Raw genomic sequence first — 15,764 nt, 5'->3', positions numbered from 1 at the left:
AAAAAAAGAAAGAAACCCTACACTGATTACCAGATGTAATTCAAAGATTGTGCATATTAAGCAAAAGTCAAGAGGCAGATGCAAAAAAGCAGAGAGTGTGTATCTTTGTGTGTGTGAGAGAGAACTGAGAGTACAGCGTAACACCTGGATTTAGTTGTAATTCCACAGATTTTTGAGTTAGTAGTAACTGTGGGTCTCCCTTTGAATGTGGCTTTTGCGAGCCTGAGTTTCTTTGGTGTGGGAGTTTGTGTATTCGTGTGCGTGTCGGTTTGTTAGAAAACACCGATGCAGAAGAAAGAATTTACACAAACACACAGGAACGTGCAAAAGTCTTGAACCATCCTGCATTTTTTCATATTTTGTTTCCAGGTGCCCACTCGTTGTCATTTTAAAGTGGTCGAGTGATAGTTCTCCAGATTTTCTGAAGGTCTTTCATAGGTTTTCTTTGGACATTGGTTGCTTTTTCACTAATTTTCAGTCCAATCCTTGTACCTCACTATTAAACAGAAAAAAGGCACATTACTTGTTTGTGTGTCCATAGATCAGCGGTCCCCAACCCACGGGCCTCGGACCGGTACCGGTCCGTGAGTCGATTGGTACCGGGCTGCGAGACTTGAGGCTCAGGTGTGAAATGTATAGTTTTCAGGGTTTTTATCGGTTTTCAGCGTTATTTTGTTATCGTTTTTATCGTTTACTCGGTTTTCCTTGGTCTTTTCACGTGTGTTATGAATAAATTTTATTTTTTTCGGTACCGGTACTAGTTTTATTTTGTTGTATTTATCCGCGACACCTTAAAGGCCGGTCCGTGAAAATATTGTCGGGCATAAACCGGTCCGTGGCGCAAAAAAGGTTGGAGACCGCTGCCATAGATAACAATTTAGCAAAGAACTGATTCACTGTCACACTAGCTGCCTGTTGGAAAAATACATAATTTGTTCCCATTTCTTTAGTTAATCTATGAAAAATACCAAACATAACATAGTTTGATAGTAGTTATAGTTTCAACCAGTGTGATTCTAAATGATCCCAAACATCTTTGGGAAGATCTTTTTGGTTCATTTGCTGTAATCCTAAAGATTACAGGAGATGACCAGTATCTGAAAGTCACATCCTTAAGGAGTATGGGAAAAAAAATCCTGACACATGACCTCAGAGATGAGTCTGACCTGTCAGTTGATCCATCTACTGTTCAAGCCTCATCAGATATGATCTCATTGGAGGGGTGGTTGTCAAGAAGCCATTTTAAAGGAGGGAAACAGAATAAAGGGTGAGGTATGCCAAATTACACAAGAACTGGACTGAAAATCGGTGGCAACATATGGAATCTAAATTTCCATAACTTGGAACTATTTCTGGATGTCAGGAGGAGTATCTACAGTGATATGTAAAGTACAGTTGAGGCTCTGTTGTGATTTGGAGCGGCGTTTTGGAGATATGGTCAAAACTGATGGAATTACAAATACAGAAAACCACCATCAGAGTTCGATTCACCATGCAATACCATCTAAGATGTATCTGGTCAGCAACAGCTTCACTTTCATCATGAAAATGATCCCAACTGAAGCAGTGTGGGATCTTTTAAAAAAAATCTACTTAAAGATATTACAAGAAAGCTTGTCTAACAGAGTTCAGACTATGTTGAAGAACAAAGGTGGTCGTGCCAAATCACTCATCAGAGCTGTAAAGACTGTGTTTTTGTCTTATACACTGTATTTGCATTTATGTTTGCGCATAAATCACTGTGCCTATTTCTTATTTTCCCAGGAAAATAGAAAGAAATATGCAGTGGCATGAGACACTTGCACAATACTGTATTTTCCTAGAAAGTATTTTTTGAGAATACTATTGCTTAATCATGCAGCAAATTTGGCAACTTGGCAACAATTAAGTGAACTAAATGATGACGCTCACTGCTGTGAGTATATGAGATGGTAGGCGTTCACGCTGCTGTGTTTGTATTTCCACATTTTATTAAAAAAACGTATATACGGTATGTCCATTTGAACACGTTTGCACCCATTTGCCATTTTCCTTGGAAAATACAATAAAATGAGGAGTAGCTCAAAACTTCTGCACGGCCCTGTGTGAAATTACCTTTAATCATCTCTTTCCTACTAGGATTTATTTTCACTGCTCTGTAAACTGGACGTGGCGCTCACTTTGCCTCGTACTCAGGATGACCTTTGACTTCTGCGCTGAAAATACTCAGCCAGCTTTAAGTAAAACCCAGCTGCATTTTATCTGCTGCTGGATGGCTCAGGGCTTCCTGCTGTTTAAAGTCCATTTCTCTGTAATGGTCCTGACTGCTTTTTAGATCATCTCAAAGAGCTAATAGAGCCTTGAATATTTGGGCATGAAGCTCCTTAGTTTTTGGTCTGTAGGTTAAAGGTGACCTCGCTTTGATGTTCAGAATCGTGAAGTCTGCCCTGGCTGTGAAGGTCAGAGTGTTTACTTTAGTACTGTCCTTAAAAATGACTTTAAAACCTTATCAAAGGTCAAAAATAAGAACTCCAGCTTTATTTCCTAATATTAACTCTTTTTCTTTCTTAATGCTCACACACAAACTGATTTATGAGCATCTGGTGATCCCATTTATTTTGTCACAAAGATATTTTGCACTTAAAGGCTTCATAATGTCAACTGTAATAAGTGCTGCTACTACTTTTTGATCAATATCTCATTTGCTTTAAGACCTAAATACATCCTCTAGGATTTGCCCATGCGTGACTGTAAATGGGATAATGACACATCAGATGACTTAACAAAGAAATGGAAGTAATGTCATAAACACAGCTTGCTCAAAATCAATGAAACTAACAGACCGAAACAACATTTTCAGAGGTTAGACATAGTAGGATCTCTTATATCAATAATGCTTTATATTGTAAATGAGAAGGACAGGTTTTAAATAATGCATAAATCAGCTGTCATGCTGACATAATTTCAACAATAATTCCAGGTCTCACAACAAGCAGGTTCTTCACATTTCTTCGTACTGTCCTTTTATGTCTTCTTGTGTCCTCCAGCTGCGTATTTAATTAAACTTTAGCTGTAGCTGATTTTTCAGGCTCATCTCTAGTCGATGTAGCTTCTGTCTTGTCATGGCCTGCTGTAACTGAAAGCGATGAATATTATATTACTCACTGCTTACTACAGCCCTACCCTTTGCCGCTTTAGTTGCACACATCTCCATTACTTAGCTCTCCGTTACATTATTATGCCAACCGTCTGTGCCAAAGATCACATGGGACGTTTACTCAGTGCCCTGCTTAGTGTTTCAGATTTATTTATTTTTTTGTCCGTTTATCTCAAGTGAAAACAGAGATAGTCCAAACTTCCACTTTTGCAGAGAAATTGTGCAGATCATGATTTTGATTTCCTCAAGAGGGCGGTGTAATCAAACCCAATCACAGATTTTATGTTTCACAGTTTCACTTGTTTGACTGGGAGTAATTTGGCATTTCTGGGATTTTGGACTCGTAGCTGCCAGCTTTCTCACAGTATATGGCCTGCAGGCTAAAAAAAACTGTCCTGTAACTGCTGACCTGTAAGTGACTTTGCTATGGCGCTTTTTTCACACCCTCTCTTACCTCACCTGCCTATTATTACCTCCCTAAAATAAATTCAGGTGACAGCTTAGGTCCTCAGGTCTTGGTAAACCATTATTCTGCAAATCTGGGTCAAACTATGGCTTCTCTACTTCCACTCACTTCTTTCCACACATTTATCCCCTAGTTTCGTTACTCTGTGGCAACTTTCAGTCACATATTAAAGACTTCAGCTTACTATATCTGCTACATGGTAGATTTATTTAGATGTATTGGTATGTGAAAGGAGTGATAGCAGGGAAAGTGGGTGATGTATATCTGTCATGTGGTCTAAATGTGATGGTGTGGGTTTATTCTTCAATGGCATTGCAGTCCTACTCAGCATAAGCAGCAAACATCTTACTCCTACTTACATTCCTCTGCACCGTCTCACAAATCCACATGCTCTATTGTTCTGTTTGTTCCTTCCCGTTTCGCACTGGGATATGGCCGCTGGCATTGTATATTTTTCCAGGCCTATCCCCTTCCCTGTCCTGATTACGTGTCCCCTCACAGATATGCCCACTAATGCCTGGGGCGCGTACCAAAATTGATTCTTTGGCTGATCCTCAGGAAGCGGTGCAGCGTTCCCTGAGCGCTCAGGGCATTGGTTGCTGGTCATGTGACCAAACTAAGGACCTTGTGAAAGTCGGTCTTCCTCCCATCTCAAACTCAGCTGAGCAGTCAGCCTGTGTTTACCATCTGAGTCAGGTGGTGTGATGAAACCTGTGTGTTTGTTAGACTGTGGTGATTCGGAAGGAGGAGACAGGAGGGAGAGGAGCTGATCTGGCTTCCAGTAAGGACATGTTAAAGGCAGGAATTTACAAGGAGTGCTCACTCTACAACCCACCACCCTGAGACTTGGAGTGTAGATTAAACGTTATGTTATGGAGACTGGAGACATCACTATGGCCCTTATGGATGACATGGAAGCTGCAGTGAGTACAGTCCACGGGGCTGGCTTAGTGCACTGTGAAGATGCAGACAGAGCAGATTCTGCAAGGAATGAAGAGACAGCAAACGTAACAGAAACTGCCAAACATGCGAATGAGGACACGAGGAGTTTAACCGCTGCTGACAGTGTGGACAATACGAGGGATGAGAGCGCTGACAGCATGTGCACAGAGGACAGTGCAGACTGTGCTGATGTCACAAACAGTAGGAACATGGAAATCGGTGACAGTACAGACTGCGGGGATCACAGTTCCAAGGGCGCCAGTAATGACAGTGAGAGTGACTGTGAGAGCAGCAGTGAGAGTACCTGCCTGGAGGCCATGACGCCCGATGGGCAGGACTACTACCTGAGGCTGGGCGACACCCCTCAACGGCGCTCTGCCCTGCGCCTCTCGCGCATCATTGCTCGCAAGCAGCTTCTGCGGAGGCTGGCACAAGGTAGCTATGGAGAAGGTTTTGCCAAAGTTGAAATGTGCCCGTAAGACTTTTTTTTTAATGTTTTAATGCATTTGATTTAAATTCAATCTCATGTCTCAGTAAAACATAAGAAAGTATGTCAATGCAGTTTTCAACTTGTCTAGTTTTTCTCACATGTGCATCTTTCTTAAAAAAGGGGGTGGCAATAGGTTGATAAGTAAACTGAAAAACCTCTCATTAGATCTTTGAAGCCTACCAAGTGTAAATATCACTCATCACTTGTTCTGTCCATTGAAAGAGAGAGGAAAGTGCTGGGTGCACATTTACACAAAGTGCTTTGATAAGTGTTCCAGCTGTTAAACAGGGAAAGGAAGATTCTGATTGCAGGGCTTTAATGTTAGATTGCGTCTCCCCTGTTTGGAATTGGGCCTATTCCACAGTGGTTCCCACCTGATGCCTTAATTATGCTTCAGTGGGAAATCTATGAAAGAGTAACCACTTGAAGTAGTTCTTCCACTTCTAAATTCCAAGAAACATCATCTAGTCAGACATGTGGAGCCACGTCCACTCCAAAGATGTCTTTCATAAATCTGAAAGAAGCCATAACAAATGCTTGAGGGCTGTAGTGTTCTTGTTTTTGTCTCTTCCCCCTACCCAACTGGTTACTTCCTGCACTTCCTGTCACGTGACTCAAGCTTCCCAAGGAGTAAATTTAACAGAACAACACTGTCACCGCAAAGGCCGCCTGTGTTCATTGAAAACGACAGCATGCTCTTTCTCTGTAAGGCTGCATTGTTGGTGCTCTTGAAACACATCAGGCAGTTAGTGGTCAATTTTATTTCTCCCTCAAAATGCCATGCCACATAATTAGGAGCAGAAGCGTGTTAAGTCTTGTGCTACGTGTTATCCCTGCTTGATGATGAATGGGTCTCAAAGAATCCAGATGATGTATGAAGTAACTAAAAGAAACAGTGATATGCCGGAGCAGAGAGATGAACAGGAATGTAGACGGGGAAGCAAGTTTATGCCTGTGCTGGGTGATGGTATGACTTTTTAACTTTTACTCCCTCCTATTTTTGCACTCTTACATGCACTTCGCTCTTCTCAGCCCCCACACAAACACACTGTCTCCTTCACCCACTTCTGTTGCATTCCACTCCTCAGCAGCTGGTCGAGTGTGAGGCAGCCTTTAAAACAACACAACTCGGTGACCTAAACAGCCGGTCACCGAAATCAGAAGCTTTTTAACAGCAGTAGTGCTTAATTCATGTCTCCAGGTACAATAAAGCTACTTTGAGCTTCTTCCTTGCTCACAAGTTGTTACCACAGCAGGTAACCCCTTATATTTGATTATTTACTTTTATATTGGATGCCCTTCCTGACACAACCTCAAAGGGATTTGTGTCTCCTCCTGTTCTCAAACCATTGGCTTTTCATGCAGTAGACAAATGTGCAAACTGCCGCACTGATTTATAAATGTGTATGGGTGACATACAGATGTGTTAAAGGCTTTCATAGTGGATCTAATCACTGTCTTACGGCAGATTGCCCCTCTCTGAGCCTGGTTCTGCTGGTGGTTTCTTCCTGTTAAAAGTAGGCTTTTCCTTCCCACTTTTGCTAAGTGCTTGTTCAAAAGTGGTCCTTTGATCACTGGGTTTTCTCTGTACTATACTTTACAATAAAAAGCTCCTGTTGTTGTGATTTGGCACTATATAATTAAAACTGAATTTCATTGAATTGATTCAAACGCTACACAGCGTTCACATGACATTATTACCTAAATCTGTGAATCTGAATCTGATTTCATCGACAGCCACTTAACTATTTGACTCATTGCTCCCGACTGTTGATTGAGTCCATCTCTTTAGTTTAAGGCTTGAAATATGGTAATTGTGAGGCGCATGTATGTAATGCTAACATGATTTTTTAGTCATAAAATCAGTGCAACTCCTGCATTTCTGCTCTGATGTTATCCTTCCTGTTTAAATTAACAGCCTAATCACTAAATGGCAAAGGGGCTAATATGTGACACAGAGCCCAACACCATAATGGTTTATGTTTGATTTCTCTAACAAAATGCTTTAGCACCCTCTGTTGGAGAAAAAAAATGACATAACCAAACATAGAGCTTGACCTTCACTTTTCTTCACTCATCCTATTAATCTAATCTGGTAACACTCAGTATTGCCCTGTGCCTTTATTAATTATGGTCAACTGCTTAATTACAGCAGTCCTCGCATTTGTGCCATATTGCTTAAATGCAGGGCTGTGTAAACTCTGCAGTCCTTCATGTGTGCATGCTTCCACTAATTCTGTGTCACAGTATATTTCTAAAGCTCGGTATTTGTCACAGATGCACTTCATGAGATAGAACAGACATATTCCTCTTTAATGTCTTTTGCTTCCTTCTTCATTTTCTTCACTGCCTTAAAAAAACCCTTTAAAGTAAAGGACTAAGTGCTTTAGCGTATGTAGGAATATGGCAGCTTTCCAGGCATCCTGTGTGTGTGTGTGTGTGCATGTAGTCTGTGACTGCTCAGTGTTATTTAGACTAAAGGGACAGATCTTATAAAAAAATCTATTCAATTAAACTAAAAAAAAAAAAAGCTCTCTTGTGGGCTTCACTTTAGCAAATATTCCACTGACATGCTCAGCCAAGGAACTTCCTGCTGCTGTTCTTAGCTCACATGCCACTTTGAACACATGGGAAATTTAGAACAGGAAATGATGTAATCCAGGGGACTTTGGGGTCCTTGGGACCCAGTACGAGGCAGACATAACACAGATAAAAGGCTGCCAGAAAAGTCAGGGTTACTGGTGTGGGATGAAAAGCAGGAAATGAAAGGTAGAGAAAAGAAAGACAAAGTTTCAATAAAAAAAAGCTGTGAGGAGATTCGGGTGTTTGAATCATATGCGTTACGTCAGATTGCTGGCACCCTTGTTATGTAAGAAATTAAATTACAGCCTCTTTGTCCCACACATGAACGCCATAACTCACAGACCAACCCACAGTCGAGCGCACTCGTACACATACCATCTGTCTGGCTGTTGTTGGCTTTCTGCCTGTTGTCGTATATTCTCCTCAGCACCAGTGCAGTGAGATATGCTGAAAGACAGCATGGCGGGCAGCTCGGATTAGCTCCGTCTGACTGCGTACACTGGGGTGTTTTGTGGCCTGCTAATAATATGTTTGTGTACTAATTAATCTCTTGATTAAATTCTGCACAGATGAATGGCAGTGCTTTGTTCCTGTGCTGAGAGCAGCTTTGCCGTTGCCAATTACACATGCACAAACATAGCAATGAAGTATGCCATTGTGTGTGTGTTTGTATTTTAGGCCTTTCAACTTTTTTCTTTTGACATTGGCTGCTTTCTCACTCATTTTCAGTCCAGTGCTTGTACTTGACCATATTCAGAGGTACATTTTTTTTATTAACTTGTGAATCATTCAAGCATAAAAACACATCTAACTCAAGGAACGAGCCAGCGTTGTGTCTAAACATAACAGAAAGCTTAGCAAAGAACCCATTTTAAATGTTATGCTTAAGCACCTTGTTACTAGCATCCTGTCAGAAAAGTTGTTCTCACTTCTTTAGTTAAAGCAAAGACCTGATACAGGACCTGTGAGATGCATCTGACCCTTCATTTGATCCATCTACTGTTACTGAAACCTCATCAGAAATCATCTCAGTGGAAGTGTGGCTGTCAAGAAACCATACTTAAAGAAGATCGTCAAGCTAGATCACCATCCTCACATTCAAAAACTGGTGCAATCTCTTTGTGGTGCATATTTTTTAACCTGTGCATGCACGCATTTTAGTGTTTAAAATCTCAACATACACTAAGCAGACAGCTGGTGTGGTATGGCTTCCTCCTTGTGGTGTTCCCACAGGGTCCGTCCATCTCATCTGCCACTCCCCACCCCAGCTGTCTGTCTCACCCTTGTTGCATTCTCTGACTCACTGGAGGCAACATCTGGACTCTTCTAAATGTCTAGTGTGTCTAATGCATGTGTGTTCGTACACATTTGTTGCTCGGATGCGTAGACTTGTGCTATAAACCCAGAGACGGAAGGTTCGAGCGTCCTTGCTAACCAGCCAGTAGGTCCAGCTGACATGTGAAGTTGGCATCCACCACTGTCAGGCTGCGACCTCGGGGTCTGGCTGATGCAAACGTCAACTGAAATTATTTCTTCATGGAATTTATGGGGCAACATCACTGCTGGTAATGACAATCATGGTGTGACGCGAAGATGTGCAATTGACGGGAACAAGGATGAGTAAATTTAATGGAAGAAGCAAATGGGGCGGCTGGATGATGGAAAGCATGCGGGGGAGGTGTTTTTGTTGAGAGAAGGATTCAGAGGAGGATATGGTAGGAAAGGTTGATAAGAAGAAGGATGTAGAAAGAGTGCAGTGAGGGCAAAAGTAAGTAAATAAGTTTAAATGAGCACATAAAAATCTGAGGAATTAGTAAGAAATTAAAGCATGACAAGAAGAGCAGAGTTCAATTCAGCCTGAAGCAGAAAGTCTGTAAAAGTAGAGAGATGTTGTATGTAGATCCTAAATAATATGAAAGTGCGAGAGAGGAGGTTGAGGAGAAAATTAGAGGGAAGAGAAAACCTGCATGGGGCAGGCTGGAAGAGGGAGGCAGAGTTGTAAACACACGGGCTGGAAAGGCGGCGGGGAAGAAAGCGCAGAATCAATGCCACTTGACGGAAAGCTGCATAGCAGCGAAATGGACGTGCCACGGGATGGAGAGGAAACGTCAGTCTGAGCAAAGGACAAAGGCATAGAAGCATGTCATCACCTACACCATGAGAGCTTCCAGTAAGTTTTCACGTTTCTCCTGAAAGCCTCTCGCCCGTGAAATGCTTCTCTCTGGGATCTCTCGGTCTCTGCAGTCTATTTTCAGAGAACTGGAAATATTTTTACCCCGAGCGCTGCTTCATATGTGACTTAGAGAGAGGAGTTATGCTGAGAATGTTGGAAGAGGGTTGTAATTGCTGGATTGTGGTAATGGGATCATTTCCTCTGGCCGTTCTCATCTCTGAGGGTGAAGTCTGAGATTTGTTTTTATTTCCCTGCTGAACTTTGTCCTCTGTGTTTCTGCGGTGACTTTCTCAGGCAGTGCCAGCACCTCTGTGAGAGTGAATGAGACACGTGAGAGTGAAGGAGTGTGGCTTTGACAGAGAGATCAGATAAGAGCCATGAAAGTAAAATGATGAAGTTGCAGTTGCTCTTATTTGACCTTTTTACTTATCATTTAACCTTTCATTTTTTTCACATGTAAATGCCTTCCCATTCTTTCACTTCCTTATTATTTATGATTTTTGTATTTTTCTAGCTTGTCTCAGTGTGTATTTTAAGTCATATTGCACTTAAAACACATGATTGCTGTCACCAGATTATTAAGATGTCTTTGTCAGCACAAAGAGGTGCTGCAGAGCGGTTTAATAAGTGTCTGCTCATAAAGTGAGCGTACTGTACACACACATACCCACACACTTGTGCATTTCAGGGCTGCCAGTTTAGAGGTGCGTGCAGTACATAGGCTTGTGGAAAAAAGTAGTAAAACAAATGGCTGTAAAATGTCTCAAGGTGTTGGCGGCACCGTGCTGACCTGTTTTATTCTTTATACATTTATACTTTCAATTCTGAAGGCTGGTGTATCTATCTCTGTAGTACAGATGTAATGTTAGACAAAGTACGCTGCTTCCTTTGTCCACTCAAGATAATGCGCATCCTTCTCTGGCAAATTTCCAGCTTTTCCAGTCTCATCATTCCTCTTAATTCCCAGAGGGAAGTCTCGTTTTCTGAGATGTTCCTCCTCTGTTTCCGTAACACGCTCAGAGATGGATCATGGAAAATGAGTCACTGCGAGTCTGTCTTTAATTTGATTGATCATGTTTTTCAATTTATTAATTAAGACTTTCAAAATGTTGACCTTGTTTGGCTGCGATTCTCAGAAGGGAAATCATTTAGGAACTTTCCTCCATAAAATTTGGTTGTGGTGATATATAATGCAAACTAGAAGCTGTACATCGTACTAAAAATATAGTTGAACAGTAGAGATCCTACATGATACGAAAACATACATATGTTGATGTTTGCTCTCAACATACCTCTACTGCTTTCTTTGCTTTTCAGAGATTGAGGCTAAGGAGGCTTGTGACTGGCTTCGAGCAGCGGGATTTCCACAGTACGCTCAGCTGTATGAAGGTATCACGCACACAGAGGAGCCAAAATCCAGTTTTTACCCAGCTGACGTGTTTCACACAAGGACCTCCTCTTTCAAATCTCTCCTTTTGTTTATTCTCTGCGTTCTGTGTTCTTTCTCTGTTTTATTTTTCCACCATCTGTGCTTCTCTCTCTCTCTTTTTGCCATCTCTCCATCCTTGTATCCTCGTCTTCTGGGCCACTGCGTTCTATTTCCAGGCTTCAGTTCCTGTCTGGAGGGAGGGGTCATGGGAAAGGCCTTGTTATCACTGCTGGGACTCTCATAGCTTCTACTTCTGTCTTCTTTCTCCCACCTTTCTCCTTGTGCCCTTCCTCACCCACCACTTTTCTTACAGTCATCTACCCATCAAAGGAATTCTTCCTTCCTTCCTTTCTTTCTTTCTTTCTTTCCCCTTCCTCCCTTCCCAATAGCAATTATTCATGTGATGATCATTGGATCTTTTATACGTTTCAAGCATAAACAGGAAATGGCCTAATCTAAGAAGTTGCTCTTAAAGCACAACAGTCCATCTTTAGCAGCACACACACACACACACACACACACACACACAGCTTCTCTGAGAAATCTTGAGAGCTTCAGTAATGTTGGGTTGTGGATGCCGGGCTCTTGGACTCTGTGGCTGCTCCCCAGGCACACATGAAGCCTGCAGTCTGCAACCACACACTGAGAATCACCAAAATAAAAAAAAGCTTGAGTCATTTTAGCATTGGCGCTCTGTGGGCTTTGAGCTATTTTGGGATTTGAAAGCGTGTGCGTGTGTGTGTGCATTCAGAAAACTTGAGATGCAGATGAGGAGTGTTAACAGTGGTGGCAGCAGACTTCTTTAACAGTTAACTCAAAGAGGAATATGCAGACTCATGTTATCTGTTAGTCATTAACTAAAAAACTCATTTTCTCTGTCTCTTTCATCCAGATTCCCAGTTTCCACTTGACATTTCGTCTGTTAAAAGGGACCACGACTTTTTGGACCGGGATCTGGTGGAGCCTCTTTGTCGGTAAGGACGCTGACACGTCGACGCATATCAGTGTTTACACTTATGCCCCCACCCGTATACACTTAAGACCAGAAAAATTCTAGCTTCCTTTTCCTGCTCAGTTCTCTGGCTTGTCCTGCGGCCTCATGCTAACTGCTACTCATTAGATGTCTGACCCCCCTCTCCTTAATGAACTCCCCTTCCACGTCTCCCACCCATATACTTTGAAGCTTTGATCTGGTCACCTCCCCTCCCCTCTGTCGAACTCTGATCTCCCATTCAAAGAGGAGAGACCCTCGGGGGGAAAAGCAGGGGGCGAGGAATGGGTGAGAGTAGTGGGGAAGGAGTGAGGGGATGCTGGTACTTCCCAACACTTCCCAACTTTGTGGTGTTTCTTTCCACATGTATTTGAACTTTCTTCTTCAGATCTCCTGTTTTCATTTTATTAAAGCTTAACATGGTTGCAACAGCTTATCCTGCTCCTTATCTGCTTCTTTTCTCTCTCCTGCTTAGCCCCCATCTCCCCAGTGTCTATGGGAGAGGAGGGTGTGGTAATTATAACGTTAGTGACTCCTGACAGCTATACCGTGAGAGAAAACACATCAGATCCCCTGAAAGTGTCTCAAGAGCTATAAAACATGCTCATAATGTCTTGTTTAAATGTTAAATTATATAGTCATTTTCGCTATGACACAAGTTGTGCAGAGCAATTCTTGTCTGGCCATTTGTATGAGAGGACAGAGAGGTTTACAGTGAACGAAGGAGGATTTCCTACTGTGTTGTTAGAGGGCTGAAATCCTTTCAAATGACAGAGGTCATGAGCCCTGAAACGTGTTTTTAACAATCCCGTCTTAAAGGCACGGACACAGACACCACCCCGCTAAAGAGCCACTCATCACATCCTAAATGAAGGTGGAGACAGTGGAAGCTTTCCTCAGGGTGAAGGGAGAAAAGTGAAGGGGAGGAGCTGGCCGTGTTCGGGACTGAGAATCAATTTCAGGGGAGTGATGCCAGCAGAGAAAAGCAGAAGAAGAGAAGGAGAAAATCAGCGTGGAACATGTGTGTAGACAGACTACAATGAAGATAGTGTCTGAGAAGAAGTTTAAAGCAGGCAGTGAAGAAGCATATCTGAAAGTGACTAATAGACCCAGCAGGGATGTGAGAAGGTGGTAGTGAAAAGCGAGAAAAGAGACTGAAAGGGAGCGGCGTCAGAGTGCAGATGGATAGAGACACACAACAGACAAATCGCATCCAGAGCAGCAGCTTTAGATGCGGCATTTGACTGTGCGCTTGTCTGTTGCAGGCGTCTGAATACTCTGAACAAGTGCGCCTCCATGAAACTGGACGTCAGTCAACCCAAGAAGAAAGTAAGTCAAACATTTTGCCAATGAATTACAAGAACAGAGGTTTTTGCAGCTTGATTGTTGTTCCTCAATTACTATACACAGATACAGTACTTGCTTGCCTGAAAATTATGGTGTGGTGTACTGCCAGTCACCGTGATAAAATGCATTTTGACTCATACTGTAAAATTGTTAGCTTGTTCAACAATGGATCCCGAATCTTTCAATAAATTTAAGCTATTTTTATTTTCTAGTATCCTAAACTTAAGACAGTAGAAGCTCATACTTCATTTTTCCTTCCACAGGGTGATGACTCCGATGAAGATGATTCATTGGCTATCAGTAAAAGGTGGACGTTCGAGTGGAGCAGCCGACGCTGGTCTCGCCTACAAGACTTCCTGTCTGACAGCACCAATGAAAGCAGCCCGACAGGTCAGGGGGAGGGTCTGCACAGCACAGTGAGCAGCGAGAGCATGCTGACAGACCTGAGTGAGCAGGAGATCACGGAAATCTCCTCGCTACACAGCGAGGACTCCGCCTCTGCCATGCCCGACTCCATATCGATGGCCTCCCTCTCTGCTTCCTATCAACCGCCACGGGAGCTCCCACACTACAACTCCCTGCCGATCAAAAGCGGCCGCCACGGGCAAGGGAGGCGGAATAAAGCCAAAGAGTTTTTGCGGCGAATGGAAATAATGCGTACTTGGGGGCCATCGACGAGGCGCAAGGGCTCAAACCGCAGGCCGCCGCTGGTCATCAGCGGGCCGGTGTTACAGGGGGAGGAACCTCAGGCGCTGCAGATGCTCCAGTGTACGCCTATCAGCCAATTAGAGCAGAGCCCTAAACACAACCACCAAACTGATGGTGACATTTCCCCTGACTCTCTTAGCAAGGATTGTAAAGACCAGGTCACAGTGAGTGTGAGCCCCAGCAACAAGACTGTGGAGCTCCCTGTGAAGGAGCCTGTGTGCATAAAGCCCCGCACTGCCAGCAAGAGAAGCAGCATGTATCTGGAGGATATGGTGTTGCCTTCTCAGGGTAAAAGGACCGAAGGTCAGAGCCAGTTTGGCAGAAACCAGTTTCACTCATATGAAAACCTCCTCATTCACATCCCCAAAGACCATAAACCAGGCACCTTTCCAAAAGCCCTCTCCATAGAAAGCCTGGCGCCTTCCCCTGGTGACAGAAACAATGACCCTCACATGCATGCCCAAACGTCTCCCCGTGACAATGGCCTGGGTGAACCCTGGTCTGGTAAACCTTTGTATAAACCCTGTCCTGGAGCTCCACGGGGCAGCAGAGTGAGTGTTTATGACAACGTGCCAGGCTCCCATTTGTATGCCAGCACAGGAGACCTGCTGGACTTGGAGAAAGAGGACAATCTGTTCCCTCACCTGGATGACATTATCCAGCATGTCAGTGGTCTGCAGCAAATTGTGAACCACTGGAGCCGTAGCGTGCTGCCCGAAGGGGAGACGGGGGAGGAGGAAGGGGAGGGCCGGACCACTCCCAGCGAAGGTGAGAGAGACGGGGTCTCCTTAAATGACACAGATTCAACAGGGACCAGCCGGGAGAGGAGAGACTCTGGAGTTGGGGCCTCCCTCACAAGACCACGGTGAGCAGCCCTTCAGCTTTTTAAAGGATAATTATGATTTTATTACTACTTGAGTTGTGTTTTTATAGTTTTGGCCCTAAATTCTATTGATTATATTAACAGTGTAATCACTACAATCATGGCTGAGATCTTGAAGCACGCCAAAGTACTCATGATGTATATAAGCAACAGTTTATTTGGGGGAAAAACAAAAGAGCACAACCAAAGTGTTAATGAAGCAGTGCACAGTATAAAGGGTGGTGATCCTGGGTTAAATTGTGTTTATATTTACAGCTCATTGTTCACTTTCATTGGTGGTATAGATTCTAAATCATAAACCATAAAAAAGGGTCAGTTACTGCTTGTATGTTTCATTTTCTCTTGCCTGCGTAAGAGTAAATAGCTAATAGATAAACATCGGGCTTAACTGCTGCCTAGCAACACCTCTGTCAAGTATCCAGTACTAGAAAATTGGTGCGATGCCCTTTGTGTTGTCCATATATGCCTCTCTGGACATGTACTATAAATGTTGGGAGTCCAAATATATTGCATGGTTCCTCTGAAGTTAAAATCGGGCTCCAGCAGCCTGTGCTTGATGAATCAAGTGGGTGCCTTTCAAAGCTGAAGTCTTCTCACTCCACATCAGCACTTTGTC

The 15,764-nt window shown here is 43.1% G+C and overlaps 1 protein-coding gene across 2 annotated transcripts in view; it reads left to right on the top strand.

The window, feature by feature from the left end:
• Positions 1-15,764, top strand: part of stard13a (StAR related lipid transfer domain containing 13a) — a 52,575-nt gene that overhangs the window by 30,060 nt on the left and 6,751 nt on the right. The window contains exons 1-5 of one of the 2 annotated variants that reach the window (XM_006800126.3): positions 3,436-4,979; positions 11,108-11,179; positions 12,112-12,193; positions 13,476-13,539; positions 13,821-15,130. In XM_006800126.3, the coding sequence (XP_006800189.3) occupies positions 4,475-4,979; positions 11,108-11,179; positions 12,112-12,193; positions 13,476-13,539; positions 13,821-15,130 (2,033 nt within the window). In that variant the 5' untranslated portion in view covers positions 3,436-4,474. Of the gene's footprint in view, positions 1-3,435; positions 4,980-11,107; positions 11,180-12,111; positions 12,194-13,475; positions 13,540-13,820; positions 15,131-15,764 lie in introns of those variants that run through there. The other variant, XM_087847347.1, reaches the window with a different exon arrangement.

This window comes from Neolamprologus brichardi, chromosome 10, assembly GCF_056152115.1.
Source record: "Neolamprologus brichardi isolate AB-2024 chromosome 10, ASM5615211v1, whole genome shotgun sequence".
NCBI lineage: Eukaryota > Metazoa > Chordata > Actinopteri > Cichliformes > Cichlidae > Neolamprologus > Neolamprologus brichardi.
This window is presented reverse-complemented; position numbering and strand designations above follow the sequence as displayed.